Source organism: Schistocerca nitens, chromosome 4 (assembly GCF_023898315.1).
Source record: "Schistocerca nitens isolate TAMUIC-IGC-003100 chromosome 4, iqSchNite1.1, whole genome shotgun sequence".
Taxonomy (NCBI): domain Eukaryota; kingdom Metazoa; phylum Arthropoda; class Insecta; order Orthoptera; family Acrididae; genus Schistocerca; species Schistocerca nitens.
This window is the reverse complement of record NC_064617.1, coordinates 298,832,218-298,853,656: the sequence shown is the minus strand read 5'-3', so window position 1 is coordinate 298,853,656 and position 21,439 is coordinate 298,832,218. Positions and strand designations below refer to the sequence as shown.

At 42.7% G+C, this 21,439-nt stretch overlaps 1 protein-coding gene across 1 annotated transcript in view; it reads left to right on the top strand.

Moving 5' to 3' along the window:
- The window catches only part of LOC126252100 (facilitated trehalose transporter Tret1-2 homolog), a 67,420-nt gene extending 46,636 nt beyond the window's left edge, over positions 1-20,784 (top strand). Inside the window, exons 4-6 of the mRNA XM_049952960.1 lie at positions 4,715-4,938; positions 13,093-13,245; positions 19,506-20,784. Of these exons, the coding sequence (XP_049808917.1) occupies positions 4,715-4,938; positions 13,093-13,245; positions 19,506-20,030 (902 nt within the window). The 3' untranslated portion in view covers positions 20,031-20,784. The remainder of the gene's footprint in view (positions 1-4,714; positions 4,939-13,092; positions 13,246-19,505) is intronic.
- Positions 20,785-21,439: the final 655 nt, after the last annotated feature.

Below are 21,439 nucleotides of genomic sequence, written 5' to 3'. Positions count from 1 at the left end.
CGGAGTGGCCGAGCGGTTCTAGGCTCTACAGTCTGGGACCGCGCGACCGCTACGGTCGCAGGTTCGAATCCTGCCTCGGGCATGGATGTGTGTGACGTCCTTAGGTTATTTAGGTTTAAGTAGTTCCAACTTCTAAGGGACTGATGACCTCAGCAGTTAAGTCCCATAGTGCTCAGAGCCACTTGAACCATACAGGGTGGTCCATTGATAGTGACCGGGCCAAATATGCCACGAAATAAGCGTCAAACGAAAAAACTCTAAAGAACGAAAGTTGTCTAGCTTGAAGGGCGAAACCAGACGGCGCTATGGTTGGTCCGCTAGATGGCGCTGCCATAGGTCAAACGGATATCAACTGCATTTTTTAAAAGTAGGAACCCCCATTTTTATTACATATTCGTGTAGTACATAAAGAAATATGAATGTTTTAATTGGACCACTTTTTTCGCTTAATGATAGATGGCGCTGTAATAGTCACAAACAAATGGTTCAAATGGCTCTGAGCACTATGGGACTCAACTGCTGTGGTCATTAGTCCCCTAGAACTTAGAACTACCTAAACCTAACTAACCTAAGGACATCACACACATCCATGCCCGAGGCAGGATTCGAACCTGCGACCGTAGCAGTCGCACGGTTTCGGACTGCGCGCCTAGAACCGCGAGACCACCGCGGCCGGCACAAACAAATGGCTCACCTGTTACCACAGGTAGGTTTTTTAAATTAAAATACAGAACGTAGGTACGTCTGAACATTTTTTTCTTCGGTTGTTCCAATGTGATACATGTACCTTTGTGAACTTATCATTTCTGAGAACGCATGATGTTACAGCGTGTTGCCGCGCGAGCTTAGCCGAGCGGTCTAAGGTGCTGCAGTCTTTGACTGTGAGGCTGGTCCCGGCGGAGATTCGAATCCTCCCTCGGGCATGGGTGTGTGTGTTTGTCCTTAGGATAATTTAGGTTAAATAGTGTGTAAGTCTAGGGACTGATGACCTTAGCAGTTAAGTCCCATAAGATTTCACACACATTTGAACATTTGTTACAGCGTGATTACCTGTAAATACCAAATTAATGAAATAAAAGCTCAAAATGATGTCCGTCAACCTGAATGCATTTGGCAATACGTGTAACGACACTCCTCACAACACCTAATAGTTCGCCTTCCGTAATGTTCACACATGTATTGACAATCCGCTGACGCATGTTGTCAGGCATTGTCGGTGGATCACGATGGCAAATATGCTTCAACTTTCCCTACAGAAAGAAATCCGGGGACGCAGATCCGGTGAACGTGCGGGCCATGGTATGGTGCTTCGACGACCAATCCACCTGTCATGAAATATGCTATTCAATACCGCTTCAACCGCACGCGAGCTATGTGCCTGACATCTATCATGTTGGAAGTATATCGCCATTCTGTCATGCAGTGAAACATCTTGTAGCAACATCGGTAGAGACTTTCCGTTGCCCAATAGTGCGTATTTACGTTCCCGCTTTTGGTGAATGACGCTTCGTCGCTAAATAGCACGCGTGCAAAATATCTGTCACCGTCCCGTAATTTCTCTTGTGCCCACTGGCAGAACAGTACACGACGGTCAAAGTAGTCGTCATGCAATTCCTTGTGCATAGAAATATGGTACGGGTGCAATCGATGTTGATGTAGCATTTTCAACACCGACGTTTTTGAGATTCCCGATTCTCCCTCAATTCGTCTGCTACCAATGTGCGGATTATCCGCGACAGCAGCTAAAACACCTACTTGTGCATCATCATTTGTTGCAGGTCGTGGTTGACGTTTCACAGTGGCTGAACACTTCCTGTTTTCTTAAATAGCGTAACTATCCCGCGAACGGTCCGGACACTTGGATGATGTCGTCCAGGCCCGTTGGACATTTTCATCACAAGAGCCATACATCAACACGATATCGACCTTTTCCGCAATGGGTAAATGGTCCATTTTAACACAGGTAGTGTATCACGAAGCAAATACCGTCCGCACTGGCGGAATGTTACGTAATACCACGTACTCATACGTTTGTGACTATTACAGCGCCATCTATCACAAAGCAAAAAAGTGGTCCAACTAAAACATTCAGATTTCTTTGCGTACTACACAAATATGTAATAAAAATGAGAGTTCCTATTTAAAAAAACGCAGTTGATATTCGTTTAACCTATGGCAGCGCCATCTAGCGGGCCAACCATAGCGCCATCTGGTTTCCTCCTTCAAGCTAGACGAGTTTCGTTCTTTGTAATTTTTTCGCTTGATGCTTTTTTCGTGAGATGTTTGGTCCGGTCACTATCAATGGACCATCCCGTATATTTAATAAAATAAGATAACTAATCTCACTCATGATCATCATAGGCAAGGGAGGTTGAGAATTTCCTTCTAATTATATGTGCCAATTGTGGTGAAAATGTTCAAATGTGTGTGAAATCTTATGGTACTTAACTGATAAGGTCATCAGTCCCTAAGCTTATACACTACTTAACCTAAATTATCCTAAGGACAAACACACACATCCATGCCCGAGGGAGGACTCGAATCTCCGCCGGGACCAGCCGCACAGTCCATGACTGCAGCGCCTCAGACCGCTCGGCAATTATGGTGAATTTAGGAGAAAAGTGTACCTGAGTCACAAAATTCAGGTTTCCAGTAAATCGCAAAAGATTTACAGTCTGATTTGCATATCAGTCTGCAGATTAAGAATATTCAAGCTTCATATTCCTGTTAGTCAAGTGTCTCTTTATCCTCCATACCTTTTTCGTTCATTCTTTTATTTAGCCTAGTCTCCTCGGTAAAACTTTGTTTACTCACAGCCAATCAATTACTGTTACAGCAGAAATCATATTCCTTTCAGCCTGGATATCTAATGTAGTCAGAACATGAATTCTAGAAATTATACCACATTTTAAAGTTTTTATTGAGTCCATTACACCTATCTCCAACACTGTCAGCCGACAAATAAAGTTTCTTGTTTTCGCTCCCCTATGCAGCTGTTGACGCTTTCGTCGGTATTCTGTGAGAGACCGTCGAGTTATCTTTTAAGAAGATTTAATTTGCCGTATTTCTTTACTTGTGCATAGTTGCCTCTATAATAGCAAGGAAAGCTTGTGAAGGTATTGTATGCCAGTACACCCAATTTCTGCACGTGACTGTTGAACCAACTGATGTGTATTATTCGATGTTGCTTCGAAATGGATTATGATCCACATCTGAAAGCTCAAGAAAGTAAGGCAAAGAAGAATGCATCACATATCATGACGCATTTTAACCCTTTCGTGGGCAAAATTATTGAGCAGTTTTTTTTAATGAATGGAGAGGAGATAGTAGTTAACAGATAGGTATATTTATCGTACAGAATATCAAATTTGCTCCAACTGTGAAAGTGAAGTCACACAACAAGGTGGGAAGTATTCTTCCCACTGCCCTTCTTTGGAGTTAAATGACAAAAACAACTTTTTCAATATATGTCATATTTATTTCATAAATTTACTTCTCTTGTTACAATGATTGTTCACAATTACTTGGCATGAAATTTTCTGAAACTTGCGTCTATGTAAAGTGGTATTTGACAATTTGTACAAACACAGCGAGTACTCTTTTCCGCAGCTTTGGTACTACAATAACGGCACGTCCAGTAGCTTTCTCCTAAAATGGTTTGATGCTCCCCTACAGCCATATGACGACAATCTTCAGGTACTTTACCCCTTTTTGCCAGAAGGACAGGTTTCTCTCTACGCCTTTTTTGAGATGAGAAGCCAGCGATCAATTGTCTGGCTAGATGGATCCTGTACGTGAGCTGATCATGCAGTCCACTTTCTCTTTTACTTATTTTCCACAGGATAAAACTGTTCACTGCAGCAACGTCCACCAGGAAATAAAATATTCTGTGCCACCATTTTACAGAACGTCTGCCAATAGCATATCTTTCTCGTAATTGATCAAACTTATCGACACCATCCATTATTTTGTTGTATTCTGCCACAACTTCAGGACAAGAAATCACTGTACTAGTACCATCCTTGTTTTTCCTTTTCACTGTGGCTGTTTCTCATGGGTCATGAATTGAGGACAGGAAAGTGACTGGACGGTTATCCATCCATTTTACTGCAGAAATGGCTCCTTTTGTTTCAAACTGGAATTCTCCTCGTTCCAATTTTACGTTTTCCTTCATAAATTTGGGTAAATACTATAGCTTTGAGGAAAAAATCAGAAAATGTCACGCAGACAGCACTGAAAGGCTCCTCTACAGAGCAACACTCAGCTATACAATGCCTCTGCGCGAAGGTAGAGCAAAACCGGCGGGAACTTCCGACTGGAAGTAGTACCCTACACTGTTCACTAGGTGGGAGCACCGTACAGAGGTGGGGACTGTGAATCCCACGGGACTAGGAGCGAGTTCATTGTAGTGGGAGGTATGTTTCCCACCGCTCACGAAAGGGTTAAAATGCCAAAGCTGCGTGTCACCGGTACAACTTCAGGTTCAAACTAAATTTATGAAAATATGGAAAATGAAAGTGTCCATGAACTACATATTTTGGTAACCGACATGAAATACTCTTTTCTGGAGAGCATAAATTTTTTCAAATATTTAGTCATTTTTCACGAGCAGTTCCCCTTAACAATCAGATTAACATTATGTATGGTGAGCTTGTTACAGACCCATGTGGTGTTAACGAAGGGGTGCAAGTACTCTAGTGGGCGCTGCCGACAGGTGTGCTGTACACGTACTGCGTGGGGGCGGCAGCGCCGTACCACGCGCTGGCGGGGGCGTGCCTGGCGCCGGTGGTGGTGTTCTGCGTGGCCTTCTTCTTCATGCCGGAGACGCCGTCGCACCTGCTGACGAAGGGCCGGCGCCGCGACGCGGTGCGCGCGCTGCTGCGGCTGCGGGGCGCCCAGTACGACTACCGCGACGAGATAGCGCTGCTGCAGGCCGAGGTGACGTGTTTACACATACATTTCCACGCCTCTGCAGGTCGCCTTTTGTATCTACAACTACAGTAACGTAAACAGTAATCGCCCTCACTTCATACGCAAATAAACAGATACACTTACAGACAGACTAGTTTTCACATTTTGTCCATGAGATATAGGGTGTAACAGCTGTAAGTGCAGGTATTTCTAAAGGTGACTGAGGACGGTGTACCGAACATTACATTACTGTTTACTTCATTTGCAGATTAATAATTATAGCCATTACCAGTCAAATGTTTTTGTGTTGGTTAGTACCTCCTAGTTTACGTGGCAAGAGGAAGCCTTTAATGTTTATTTTCCCCTGGGCAGCGAGCCAGGTGTTGAAGTGTAGATGCACGGAAGCAAAAAGGTTAGGCTATACTGACAGGTGCTGTACTGAGTGGTGCAGTACGACCATGCAGGATACATCAGGTCGTCAAATTTGTGATGTGTTTGTAGGAAGACTGTTCGATGCAGAAAAAAAACTACCGACAAATGTGTGTTGATATGAAGATACCACACACAAAAATAACTGCACATATACCAATTAACCTGTATCCCATTCCAAAATTAAGTTAAAAATAAATTCCGCTTACTGGTTCAAGCTAATCGAGACTTCTCCATTAGATGTAAGGCAAACGTCCCTACGAAATATTGCTAATTGGTATTCTCGCTTCCCCATTATCAGCTCGCTTGGTGTCTAGCCGAAAAGTCTCTGACTCTATAATAAGTCAGAACCTAAGCATTCCATTATCTTTAAGAGGAGAAAGTTAAATCAAAATACAAAAGTATTCATATATAACCTGCCTAGATTGCCACAAAACGCTACAGATTTCTCTTGCCACATTAAAAGTACGACGGATAGTTAAACGTCTGGCTCATAACGAGGTCGTTAGAGACGGAGCACAAGCTCGGATTGTCCCAAGAGTGCGAAGGAAATCAGCTGTGCCATCCCGGAATTTTCCTGAAGCGATTTGGGAAAATCACGGAAAATCTTCGTGTGGATGGCCGGACACGGATTTGAATTGTCGTTCTCCCGCATGCGAGTCCAGCCTGCCAACACCATGCCCCATGTCACGTTAAGTGAAGCTACTGGTTGGGTGGAGTAATTCACGGAAACATCAAGGTGGCAAGTCAAACAATCTTATTTGGCCGCTCCACTCTTACTATCACCATCCCATTCCTCTCAGTAACAGAGAAAAATGTCTGTCACTAATCCTTGACAGTAAACTACACTACTGACCATTAAAATTGCTACACCACGAAGATGATGTGCTACAGACGCGAAATTTAACCTACAGGAAGAAGATGCTGTGATATGCAAATGAGCAGAGCAATCACACAAGCTTGGCGCCGGTAGCGACACCTACAACGTGCTGACATGAGGAAAGTTTTCCACCGATTTCTCATACACAAACAGCAGTTGACCACCGTTGCCGGGTGAAACGTTGTTGTGATACCACGTGTTTCCGACTTTGATAAAGGTAGGATTGTAGCCTATCGCGATTGCGGTTTATCGTATTGCGACATTGCTGCTCGTGTTGGTCGGGATCGAATGACTGTTAGCAGAATATGGACTTGGTGGGTTCAAGAGCATTATACGGAACGCCGTGCTGCATCCCAACGGCCACGTGCCACTAGCAGTCGAGATGCCAGGCGTCTTATCCGCTTGGTTGTATCGGATCGTGCAGCCACGTCTCGATCCCTGAGTCAACAGATAGGGACGTTTGCAAGACAACAACCATCTGCACGAACAGTTCGACGACGTTTGCAGCAGCATGGACTATCATCTCGGAGACGGCTGCGGTTACCCTTGACGCTGCATCACAGACAGGAGCGCCTGCGATGGTGTACTCAACGACGAACCTGGGTGATCGAATGGCAAAACGTCATTTTTTCGGATGAATCCAGGTTCTGTTTGCAGTATCATGATGGTCGCATCCGTGTTTGGCGACATCGCGCTGAACGCACATTGGAAGCGTGTATTCGTCATCGCCATACTGGCGTATCACCCAGCGTGATGGCATGAAGTGCCATTGGCTACACTTCTTGGTCACCTCTTGTTCGCACTTTGAACAGTGGACGCTACATTTCAGATGTGTTTCGACCCGTGGCTCTACCCTTCATTCGATCCCTGCGAAACCCTACATTTCAGCAGGATAATGCACGACCGCATGTTGCAGGTCCTGTACGGGCCTTTCTGGATACAGAAAATGTTCGACTGCTGGTCTGGCCGTCTGTTCAATGGTGGCTGAGCAACTGGCTCGTCACAATGCGCCAGTCACTACTCTTGATGAACTGTGGTATCGTGTTGAAGCTGCATGGGCAGCTGTACCTGTACACGCCATCCAAGCTTTGGCTCAATGCCCAGGCGTATCAAGGCCGTTATTACGGCCAGAGGTGGTTGTTCCGGGTACTGATTTCTCAGGATCTATGCACCCAAATTGCGTGAAAATGTAATCACATGTCAGTTCTAGTATAATATATTTGTCCAATGAATACCCGTTTATCATCTGCATTTTTATTTGATGTAACAATTTTAATGGCCAGTAGCGTATATATAAAATAAAGAACAAAATAATACATCTTTTAGCTCATCACGGGGCTCAGTCTCCTGTTAGGAAATATTCTTCTCATTCTCTTTTCCTTTGTTTTCTCTTCATAAACGGTACATATCTTCTCATTGATAATATTTTTTATCTCTGTGTGGTGGAGTAAAACTTTTATCACATCAGAATCACAGTTAGCAAGTACGTAACTTCCTTCTTGGGGAATTTGTATTATTCTGTATGGTGCAGTATATAAATACTGCCATTTCTTATCTAAGGTTTTCTTTATCGATGCCTTTGGATGGTTTCTCAACAATATTTCTTCTCCAACAGCATAGGTTATTACCTTCTTCACATTTTTATCGAATTTTGTCTTCCGTAATTGAGCTTAATGTTGAAGATGTAAGTAAACTTTCTTCGAGATCTCCTCCTTAGTGAGATTGTCTTCTTCAATTTGTGGCCATCCCTTTAACCGGTCTTGAGAATGATCCTTCCCATACATCACTTGGTTAGGCGAATATCCTGTAGAAGTATGAGGCAAGTCGTTATAAATCCTTTCAAATTCTGATAACCACTCGATCCATTTTTAATGTTGATTGTGGTATATGTATTTAGGAATCGATTTAATTCGCAGAACAATCTTCCGATTGGATTCCCACGGGGATAATAACGTGATATATATATAGTTAATATTGTATTCCTTCATAGTCGCCATCCAGATTCTGCTGGTGTAATAGGCAGCATTGTCTGTCAATATCTTCTTCGGTTTTCCAAACTCTGTTATGAAATCATTGACAAATTTCTTTAACACAGGACACACATGTAGATTCCTCAAAGGATACAATTTCACATACTTCGAAAAAATATGGCAGAATGCCAGAATATACTTAAATCTTCCACGAGCAGTAGGACATGTTCCACACATATCACAAGATATCAATGTTAAAGGTTCGTGTCGTATGATTGGATGTAATTCAATTTTTCGGCAATAGTTGATGGTTTTAGTTTTCTGGCAAATCTTACATTTCTTTAGAATGTTACTAGCCAAGCGTTGTAAATTGGGATGGTAGCAATATTAGGCTAACTTGGCTTCACATTTTAAAGATCCAAAGTGTCCCCACTTCAGATGTGTATACCACAGTAAAGATTCCAGTTGTTCCTTTGGAACGTATACTTTGCATGGTTCAGCATGAGTTTTTCTTCGAAATAATATATTAGATTGTAAAGTATATAGACTACTCGAATGATTCGTAGCTCCTTGGCTGATTACATCTCGAATAAGTTTCCAGTAAGCATCTTGTTCTTGCACCTGCAACATGTTGTGACACAACTTTGAAATTTGTTTCTCACAAAATGCAATAGACAGATTCATTACTTTGAAATCTAAAGTCTGTTCCTCAAATGCTTCACTATCCTGCCTGCTAGGCAAACGAGATAGAGCATCAGATACAACGTTGTCTTTACCTTTTACATATTGCATTGAAATGTTATATTCTTGAAGTAACAAGACCCATCTGGTTAACCTTGAGTGAAACATTCTTCCCGTTAAAATATAACACAAAGCTTTATGGTCACAAAATATGGTTACTCGTTTTCCATAGACAAAATATCTAAGCTTTTTAAGCGCACATACCACAACTAGTATCTCTAACTCTGTGGTACAGTATGCCCTTTCACATTTAGAGATGGTTCTGCTTGCGAATCCAGTAATCTTAATGGTATTCATATCGTGTGGATCATCCATTTGGAAAAGCGTAGCGCCTAGGCCTGTTTCGGAAGAATCAGTGGCAATGTAAAAATCCTGTTCCAGTTTCGGATAACTAGGCGTTAACTAAAGCGTCTCGGATTTTGTCAAACGCTTGACTACACTCACGGGTCCGTTTCCACATGATGTTCTTTCGTAATAAGTATAATAAACATTCTTGGCTGATTAATTGATTAGGCAAAATCGTCGAAAAAATGAAGCTAATCCCATGAAAGATTTTAATTCCTTTTCATTTTTAGGATAGGGACACACTTTGATAGTACTCATTTCCTTAGGATTCGGCATAATACCGTCCGGAGAAATTATATGTCCTAGGAACTGCAGTTGACTTCTGGCGAATCTACTGTTACTGCATACTCTAAAAATTTCGCAACTACTTTTTCAAGCAGATCGAGATGTTCCGCCCATGTTTCGGTAGCGATCACTAGGCTGTCCACATACAAGGTAACTCTATCGAGCAAATCTCGTCCAAGTACAGTGTCTAGCGCAGATATAAATACACCTTCACTGATATTTAGTCCAAATGGCCTAACAGTGAATTGGTAACTTCTGCCCAGGAAAATAAAAGCAGTATACTTTCGAGATTCAATAGAGATTTTTGTTTGCCAGTACGAACTTCTCATAATGGATGTCAGGAAGTGGGCACCACAGAATTTCTGAATTCTCTCATCTAAGTTCTCAGGTCTTATCTGTACCATTATGATTATCTTGTTTATCTCTCTGGCGTGTAGAAATAATCTACTAACAATGGGGTAGTTTACTTGAAATGTTTCCAAGTGCTCTACCGAACATCAGCTGCACGTCAACTAGAAGAATTTCGAGAACACTGATGTTATCGAACACAGCCGTACAAATAACCTAAGGAGTTATGCAGCCTCTCAGGGAAATACCGTCCAGGGCTGGAAAGAAATCCAGTGCGCCGGGGTACCTCATCCTAGATGTGGAGGAGGCCCTGCCTGCGGCAGTCGAGGATGCAGAGTGCAGATGTCCGCCAGTTGTGGCTTACGTCTGCACCAAAGAGGTCTGTCGCTTGGGTTCTGGGCCTATCGTCAGTTGGTACGCTGGCGCAGGTGGTGAAGACTGCTGGCCTCGCTCGCAGAGTGCAGAGTACACAATTTTGCAGCATCGTCCCAAAAATTGATCGTCGTCCTTTCGTTTCGAGCTTAGTGTCACAACCGCGCCTCCGTCGATCCTGTGACAATCGTGGTTGCAGATTTCTGATCCTGCGTTTTGCGGTGGGCGATTGTAGGACAACCTGAATACAAAGTATTAATGTCCCATAATGATATTTATTGGTTCTCTGTGAACCGACTGTTGGCTTCGTAGCCCATCGTTAGATATCTGACGATTACCTAAGAAGCCGGTTGATAACGAACTGATAAATGTTATTATGGAACATTAGTACTTTGTATTCAAGCTATTAAATATTAATTTGGTCTGTCACATCAGTTGTGCCTAACTTTTGTGCACCCAGGTTTCCATTTTTTTTTCTCAAAGATTTTAATAGTTGCTCCACATCCTCTCACTGTCCCTTAGCTTTTAAAACGTCACGTATACGACATCAGAGGAACGCGATGCAATACGTAAAATGTATGAACTAAAGCTTCAGAAGCTACTGTCGCTGAAAGCGTTCTAGGCGGTTCACATGAACTCCGTAACTTATAGCTCCTCAACGTCTGAACTTCACAGTCGTTCAAAACTGTCCATACCACCCCAACCAGAACTCTGCAACGAATAGAGGGCCTGCGATTTCTTATTGGCATTTTAATGAAATAAATTAAATTTAAAAATATAAATAGTTACCTTTTTTATTGTTTTTAAAATTGTTTTTTGTTATTTGCTCTTTCTTTCTTTCAGTACGAACTTTGTTGTAGAACCTCTTATTTACGTGTGGTAATAACTCATTTAGACAGGATTAAGTACATTTAAAATTACGTGAACTTAGTCAACCCTCTCATGCTGATAAATTCATATTAACTGATTAAGAATATTTAGTTGAGAATTATATCTTTTACATAATTCGGCCTTGGCACACATTTTCTAAATGCAGTGGTTTTTTTTTTAAATATTAACTGAATTTTTTCCCGGTGTTAGCTATGGAACACAAGACTGTCACTGTTAGCAGAAAATGGTTAAATATTGCCAAGCCGACGTTTAATTATCATTGATAAAACACACTTCACTATACATTTAAGTTATTTGAAAGAACCAACGTTAACTGTCCGCCTATGAATGCACAAATGTGAAACTAGTAATAAATTCCGTCAGTCTCAGGATCGCTGTAAAAGAAAAACATTTTCTTAATTCACTGCTAATTTTTATCTGCTCCCGATTTACGGGTTTGGTTAATTTTTCTTAGCGGAACAATTTTTTAAATGTGCCGCCGCTGCAAATCGTTCGGTCGCGGCACAGCCCACTAACACCAGCGATAATTGCTAAAAAGTGCTGAAAATTCTTTAAAGAAATATTATAGATGACATGGGCAAGCTAATTTACATAAGTAATACACACTTTTGATAAATTATAATGTATTTAGACCACAACAATAATTCAACTTACATTAGTTTGTAATTTCTCCTCTAATGGCGGCTAAATCTAGATACAGACAAATGAAGTCTACCCATTCATAAAATGCTACGTCACAGGTTCCTCTCTCTCTCAGCTCTCGAGGAAGACGACAAAGAATGCACACTATGTATTCCTATTTATATCACTATCAACCGTTAATGTCTCTTTGCAATCTGCGCCTGTATTTTACATTTTTCTTATCGCAGATATTGACACATTTCGTAATTACATTATGAGTATAGAAATATTACAATCATAAATACATAGAGAATATTACTACAGAAAATATTACAATAATAACGAATGTCCTTTACACAAAATTAAATAATATTTTTTGTTAAATAATTACAGTATATACAAATTGCTTCATAGCGGCGTATATAGTACAATTAAATTTTAGTTTATTAATAGTGTGTGTGTTGCCAGGGACCGTTACAGCATCTTCCCGCAACAAGACAGTAATCCATATCATAGGAGTGTAGCAATATTAAGCTAAAAAGGACTATTCCGTTTTTATCAGAAAATTTTAGAACGGTGAATTATTATCTCCAATACTTCAATTGATAGATGGGTGGCGAAACAGTACTTTTATCCAGAAGACGTTTTTAAGATAACGATGACATTTAAAATTTCAGTAAGAGCACTCTGCCCATTTCGCTATTTTGGAGTTGCACAAATTTCTAGTAGTAGAATGCTTATCTATTTTTTTTTTTTTTTTGAGTTTTTGGCACAGAACAAGGGCAGACACTACTTAGCCGGATGTGAGTCCCTTGATACTCATCTCAAATACACATGAAACTGTAAATATCAGGATAGGTCGATTGACAGAAACAGTAAAAACGAGAATTAAAACATCACACGTACTCGGTTGCATAATTACATGTATGCGATATTCCACCTAAAGGACAGAGCGAGGTGGCGCGGTGTTTAGCACACTGGACTCGCATTCGAGAGGACGACGGTTTCAAACCCGCGTCTCCGACCATCCCGATTTACGTTTTCCGTGATTTCCCTAAAACACTTCAGGCAAATGCCAGGATGGTTCCTTTGAAACGGCACGGCCTAATTCCTTCCCCATCCTTCCAAATCCGATGCGACCGACGATCTCGCTGTTTGGTCCCGTCCCCCGAATCATTCAACCAACCACATAAAGGACAAGCTGCGGAGTTCTTGTCCACACAGTACTTCGGGAAATGTAGCGCACAAGGCTATACAATGACGTGCAGGTTTCAATATGTGGTGTCTGCGGCTGCTCAGGTGGACGAGTCGTCGCGACGCAAGGCGTCGGTGCGTGACGTGCTGCGCAGCCCGGCTGCCAGGAGGGGACTGCTGCTGTCGCTCGGCCTCATGGCCATCCAGCAACTCAGCGGCATCAACGCCGTCGTCTTCTACACCTCCACCATCTTCAAGGTGAGCCCGCTCCTCTCAAGCTCACGCCACAGTACTACACTGCCGTCGCGAAGTCACGCACATGAAAATAAATGTGTGTGCAAACAGGAGACGCACTGCATTCGTTCACGCTACTAGTAAAATATGAGGGTGGTCCACAAAGTAAGTTCCATTTGGTTATATAAAACAAACGTGTATAGGTACAGAAAAAATATTTATGAACCGTGAATTTTAATTTTCAAAATCTTTTCTTAAAGAATTTACTTTATTTACTAGCGATTCACCAAGAACATTAACACATTTAATCACACTAGGTGAGCGTGGAAGTAGTTGCCAGGAAGTAACTGAAGGAAAATAAAATTGCCTTTAACAAAAGTGAATTTTATTCCTAACAGCCTTTTCAAAAACAGATTTAAAATTACAGTCGGAAGGACCCTCTAAATCAAGTTACAACTATTCAGAGGCAGAATAACTTTTTTTTTTTTTTCAGTAGGAGCCTTCGGGCTGAGAAGCTTCCCCTCCCTTTCAAGACGGCCGTAATCACGACCGCTCACAACGACCTCTGAAAACTACACTGGTGCAGTGTAAAATTTTAACAACTCACACAAACACATAAACTATGCACCCCGTAAGAGGGATAGAAACGGTACAAACACTCACACTAATAAATTATTTGCCATCAAAAGTGCAATTTGGTTTTAAAAGGGATATTACGGTGGAAGGGTGGCAACTTCATAAAAATGACTATTTAAATAAAACCCCATGAAATTCAGACTTGCATAAAGAGTACAACATGCTCTACATTACACATATACCGCCTCGCGAGATGATAGGCAAGATAAAAACATATTTCAGGAAATCGGTCTTTACCTTAATTCTATAAATTCGGTAACACCGAATCCGACAAACATGACAGGGGCAGCTATTAACGTATGGCAGACCGACAGACAGACAGACAGACAGGCACTAACTGCCTAACAAATGTGGACGAGAGACAGACGAGCAGGCTGGGAACAAGAGACTGATCAAGAACACAAGTAGAATTTAACAAGTTACTGTAACAACATATCACTAATCACTTAACTTCTAATAACTGCGGTTTCTGGCAAAGACCTGGCGCAGCACCCCCAAAACGCTCTCCCGAACCGTCCGCCGCCAGCCGCTTCAACGGACGCAGGAAGGCGCGCCGATCTCCCGTCTCACAGCGCCACAGCTCGCCCCGGCCAGACCGATGTCGTGGGTTGATTCCTGTTGCTCTCGTGTTGGCCGTGAATCCACTACGCCTCGCTATACGGCGCGGCCACTGGACTGATATGGCGACCTCACATGCGCCGACGCTCCAGGCGCACACATCTTGTGTCCCAGTGCGCGACCGACCAACCGATCGATGCAACTGCCAATGCCCATTGCCCGAGCAAACTCGAGCGGACTGGCGGCCTAACACATACTAGCACTCCGGACGACCGACAGACACTAACCGCCTCACCAGTGCGGACGAGAGACAGACGCAGACTAACTTGGCTGACCAACTGACCAGACTGGCCCAGACTGACAGACTGCCCTGGCTGACCAACTGCCTCAGACTGTCTGACTGACTGACACTCCGAGATTTTTTTTTTTTGTTTCGATTTCCCCTGAAGGGGGCGAGCTGGCAGCAGCTTAGTACGCCGCTCTTCAGCCTACAGAATTTGTTTTAAAAAGATGAAGATAATAAATAATAAAAGATAAAAGTTGGCGATAAAACCGGTGACTTAAAGGTAAAATGGTGGAAAATTGTGGAACTTAAAACATAAAACAAAGGGTTGATGATGCTAATAAAATACACAGGAAGCAGAAAAATAAGACTCGCCGAGCTGATAGCGCCCCTTAAATGCACGTGAACAGGCAACCTTTCCGCTTTCCCACCGGAGGGAGACACCAAAGCTGCGATTACCACAGCGGTGCCACCGCCAGAAACGGAGGGCGACTGCTTCTCACAACGCACTGCGGCGCGCTCTTCAAAACAGCAATTTATTTATTTATTTTTTTTACCACGGCTCAATTTATTGTACAAAAATCCACAACTTCAAACTACTTTTCTACATAGCTTCCGAAATTTTGTAGGCACTTGTCATAGCGTGACACTAGTTCATATATGCCTTCTTCATAGAGGGGTGCCGCCTGTGTATTGTGCGGGGCGCAATTTCCTAATGGTTTCGCAGTAACGATGTGCATTCATTGACTGGCCCCGTGGTAAGAAATCAATCAACAAAATGCCTTTTCAGTCCCGAAAAACGGCGCATATGACTTTTCGAGAGGTCAAGATTTGCTTAGGCTTAACCTTCGTTGGGGATTCCACTGATTGCCGTTTTGTTTCAGTGGTGACGTACGATACCCAAGTTTCCTCCCCCGTGACTATCCGAGAAAGAAAACCATCCATCGCTTTCTTCATTGTAGCGTGCCAAAAACTGAAGTGCATTGCCCATCCGTTGTTTTTTGTGTTGTTCAATTTGAATTTTGGGGACCCAACGTGAGCAAAGTTTTCGAAATTTCAGATTTTCAGTAACAATTTCATGAATTAGTGATCGTGAGATTTGCGGAACTTCCATATCCAGGGCACTAAGTGTAAACTTAAGGTTGTGCTTAATCTTCTCTCCAATTGTGTGAACCAGTATATCAGTAACCACAGACGGGCGTTCACTTCGTTCTTCATCGTGCACTTGATCACGTCCTTCATTGAACAGTCTGACCAATCTTCTAACCATTGAATCACTCATAGCATTTTTTTCGTCAACCTCGCAGATTTGCCGATGAATTTCCTTTGGTTTAACTTTCTTTGCATTTATAAAACGAATCACAGATCTGATTTCACACGCGGCGGCATTTTCAATTACGGCTGACATTATAAAGAAGCACTACAAAGCACACATCGGCAGCAGCGATCTGAAAATGACGTACATGTCTTCTCCTTCAGTCAGAGTAACTGCTACGCGTGCTCGGAACTACGATCGTAGCGCTGCCGCGGACAGAAATAGAAACGGAACTTACTTTGTGGACGACCCTCATATATGTAGCCAGTCTCTTGTGTCGATGAAACATTGGGGGAATTTCACCACGACATACGACTCCTCACCCGAGAACTATTTCTACAATAAGAAAATAAGTAAAAGAAGTGAACTGATTCACTGTACTGTCGGTTCCTGGTAGAACATTTTATACATTATCAATGAAACAGGCACGACAGTGGTGCAATATTCTACAACATTTATTGTTGTACATACCAGTTTTCGGCTGTTGGGCCCCCATCAGGTACAAAGATAAATACAGTATATGTGGTTGTTGAATTTTATAGGTTCAAAAGCTTTAAACTAATGCATTACATAGTATCGCAGTTTGTTTCCAAAAATGACAGTTCATAATGTTTGATTTTGGACTTAAATGCAGAGGAATTATTTCAGTGAAGATGATACGCAAAATTATTGAACTTAGACAAAATATGTAACACATTAAATAATGAACTATATAACAAAACAGAATAACTGTTCTAAAAAGGAAAGAAATAATAATATTTTAATGATAACGTAGTGTAAAACTATTGAATGTAGACAAAATATCTGGTACATTAAATATTGAGCTATCTCGCTAATTACAGTGCACTGTTTTAAGACACCACAAAATTTCAGAGCCAAACATACTGTATTTATCTTTGAACCTGGTGATGTCGGAAAAGCCGAAAACATGTTTGTAAAATCATAAATATCATAGAGTTTTACACCATTGTTGTGTGTGTTTTAAGGATAATTACAGTAGCGCTCTACCAAAAAAGTACAGTTCAGTAATTCTGGTACACTACATAAATTTAGTTAATGGTAGGACTAGCGGTGGTATTGGTAGCACCGGTAGGGAAAGAAAAATAAATGAAAGAGAGAAACTGGGAGCCGACAACTTCTCTTTGTTTTTTTGCTTGTTTGGTCTTTTGTTTTGTACATCATTAGAACGGCACATCATTCACTGTTAGTCCAGTGTCAATAGAATACAAATTGCATTTTCTAAGTAATAAAAATTACTTGATCGCGTAATTTCTGCCCTTTAATGCGACCAAAGCAATTACTTTCGATGCAAGTACAGTTTACATGTACAAACACAAGAAATTATGTACAATTATCGTTATTTTGTACTCGGCAGAACGTTCTTCATCATGATCAAAGGTAAGAGTTTCCTATTATTATAGATAAATGCGAAAGTTATTTGTGAAAAACAGAAACACGTTTTGTATAAGCTCGGCGAAGTATTCAAGCAATATTTGACACATTTTGTTATTGCAGTTTTTATATTTTACCATTTTCCTGAGGAACTTGATAAATATGTACTGTGTTCTTTATTTTTACTAGAACATTCCTCTGTTTCGCATTACAAATCAACGACTTTCGAATAGAACCTGAATTAAACATTGACAGTTTCATTATGAATACCGTTAACCTTGAAGTAACAGACAGGGGGATAACTATGTAGAACAAATATGTTCTGTAGGTTGCCTGGCTCTTGATACACTACTGGCCGATAAAATTGCTACACCAAGACAAAATGCAGATGATAAACGGGTATTCATTGGACAAATATACTATACTAGAACTGACATGTGATTACATTTTCAAGCAATTTGGGTGCATAAATCCTGAGAAATCAGTACCCGGAACAACCACCTCTGGCCGTAATAACGGCCTTGATACGCCTGGGTATTAAGTCAAACAGAGCTTGGATGGCGATTACAGGTACAGCTGTCCATGCAGCTTCAACACGATACCACAGTTCATCAAGAGTAGTGACTGTCGTATTGTGACAAGCCAGTTGCTCGGCCACCATTGACCAGACGTTTTCAATTGGTAAGAAATCTGAAGAATGTGCTGGCCAGGGCAGCAGTCGAACATTTTCTGTATCCAGAAAGGCTCGTAAAGGACCTGCAACATGCGGTCCTGCTGAAATGTAGGGTTTCGCAGGGATCGAATGAAGGGTAGAGCCACGGGTCGTAACATATTTGAAATGTAACGTCCACTGTTCAAAGTGCCGTCAATGGGAACAAGAGGTGACCGAGACGTGTAACCAGTGGCACCCCATACCATCACGCCGGGTGATACACCAGTACGGCGACGACGAATACACGCTTCCAATGTGCGTTCACCGCGATATCGCCAAACACGGATGCGACCATCATGATGCTGTAAACAGAACCTGAATTCATCCGAAAATATGACGTTTTGCCATTCGTGCACCCAGGTTCGTCGTTGAGTACACCATCGCAGGCGCTCCTGTCTGTGATGCAGCGTCAAGGGTAACCGCAGCCATGGTCTCCGAGCTGATAGTCCATGCTGCTGCAAACGTCGTCGAACTGTTCGTGCAGATGGTTGTTGTCTTGCAAACGTCCCCATCTGTCGACTCAGGGATCGAGACGTGGCTCCACGATTCGTTACAGCCATGCGGATAAGATGCCTGTCATCTCGACTGCTAGTGATAGGAGGCCGTTGGGATCCAGCACGGCGTTCCGTATTACCCTCCTGAACCCACCGATTCCGTGTTCTGCTAACAGTCATTGGATCTCGTCCAACGCGAGCAACAGTATCGCGATACGATAAACCGCAATCGTGATAGGCTACAATCCGACCTTTATCAAAGTCGGAAACGTGATGGTACGCATTTCTCCTCCTTACACGAGGCATCACAACAACGTTTCACCAGGCAACGCCGGTCAAGTGCTGTTTGTGTATGAGAAATCGGTTGGAAACTTTCCTCATGTCAGCACGTTTTAGGTGTCGCCACCGGCGCCAACCTTGTGTGAACACTCTGAAAAGATAATCATTTGCATTTCACAGCGTCTTCTTCCTGTCGGTCAAATTTCGCGTCTGTAGCAGGTCATCTTCGTGGTGTAGCAAGTTTAATGGCTAGTACTGTATATGCTCACTCAGTTTCTAGACAGTTCATCACTTCCGGTTTTTAGGGGAATCTATTAAGACACTGATGGCACGTGTAAAGAAAGCAATCGTTATGAGGTACCGCCCGATAGGTATCTAACACCTCAAACTTACAGGTAATGCAGGTATGACCTTAACTGAGTAAAGCTACTATGAAAACTACCATAGTCTACACTTGCTTATGACGGTCTACAGTAACATATGGACTGATGACCTCAGAGCTCAGAGTCATTTGAACCATTTAGCCAAGTCACATATGGTAGTTTTACAACTCTACTCATAATGTGAAAGAAGTGCCTTTTTCTTAACAGACTTGTCTATTACCCCGCGTTGCAGGAGGCCGGCAGCTCGCTGTCGCCCTCAGCGGCGGCGATCGTGGTGGGTGTGGTGATGGCGGCGGCGACGTTGGCGTCGTCTCTGCTGATGGACCGGCTGGGGCGGCGCGCGCTGTTGCTCCTGTCCACGGCGGTGATGGCGGTGGCGCTCGCGGTGCTGGGCCTGCACATCCACCTTGCCCTGCAGGGCATCGGCTGGCTGCCGCTCGTCTGCGTCTGCGTCTACATCGTCGTCTTCTCGCTGGGCATGGGGCCCGTGCCCTGGCTCATGATGGGCGAGCTCTTCAACCCGGAGGCCAAGAGCATCGCGTCCGCCGCCTCCGTCTTCACCAACTACCTGCTCGTCTTCGTCATCACCAAGACTTTCGAACCCATGTCGAGCGCCCTCGGCACAGCCGTCGTCTACTGGATCTACGCCGGGCTGTGCGCTGCTGGCGCCGTGTTCGTCTTCATTCTGGTGCCCGAGACTAAGGGAAAGACTATGCAGCAAATCCAGGAGATGCTAGCCACAGGGAAGACCTCGTGACCCCCGTCTCATACCGTACCCAAGATTCACATAGAACAGTGAACAAGAAAAAGAGTATCTCGCTGAACGAATCATCGTCGTTTACAGGATGAGTATGAAATGATTACTCTCTGTTCTGCGTACCAAGCCAATACAAATACACTTGCCATTATTTCGTACTTCATTTCTCCCATCAGTCGCATGTCACTTTTGAGTAGGCTGTTTAGGTTTTTTCAGTGGTAATGCCACGTAGCGCTCTGTATGAAAATCACTGGCTGTGCTGTGTGCAGTCTGTGGCTGGTTTGCATTGTTGTTTGCTATTGTAGTGTTGGGCAGCTGGATGTGAACAGCGCGTAGCGTTGCGCAGTTGCAGGTGAGCCGCCAGCAGTGGTGGATGTGGGGAGAGAGATGGCGGAGTTTTGAGAGCGGATGATCTGGACGTGTGCCCATCAGAGAGAGTAAATTTGTAATACTGGATATCATGAACATATATATGTATTAATGAGACGTCCCCTTAGAAAAATTATAAATGACTGTGCTTAAACTGACACACAATATTTTTAGCGCAACGCAATCTGACTTTCAAAAATCCCTAGAAAAGAATGGCCCTGACTAACAATAACCTATACCTTTCATGAATCACTTACCTCACATAAATCTTCGTTACTTGAACTACTGCAATACAGCGAGCGCCACTACTGCCAGCTAAATAAAAGATTCTAACTACTGAAGGCACTAACTACTGATAGGCATAGTTAGCAAATGAAAGATTTTGGTAGAGAACAAACAATGTATTTACCTTAATAGTGTTCAAAAGTCATTATATATATATATATATATATATATATATATATATATATATAAGTTCATGATATCCAGTATTACAAATTTACTCTCTCTGACGGACACATGTCCAGATCATCCGCTCTCAAAACTCCACCGTGTCTCTCCCCACATCCACAACTGCTGGCGGCTCACCTCCAACTGCGCAACGCTACGCGCTGTTCACATCCAGCTGCCCAATACTACAGTAGGAAACAACAATGCAAACCAGCCACAGACTGCACACAGAACAGCCAGTGATTTTCATACAGAGCGCTACGTGGCGTTACCAATAAAAAAACCTAAACAGCCTACTTACACACCATACTCCTCCAAGCATGATGTTCATTTGTCAAAATAACTAGTGTGGTCTGATTGGTTCCAGTTCAAGTCCTCAGTCTCACTAACGCTTTGTTATCACTCAATAGATATACTAATTAGTTATTTATAGTTTTCGAATAAGCCCATTTACACTAGGCGACTACTTAGAGGTGGTCATTTGCCTTCTTATGCGTCCACATTTTTTTCATTCCTATCCTGTTGGCTTCCTTTCTCTTTTCAACTCATGTCGCCCCAGTCGTCTTCTTTGGGTTTTCCTCTTGGTCAAA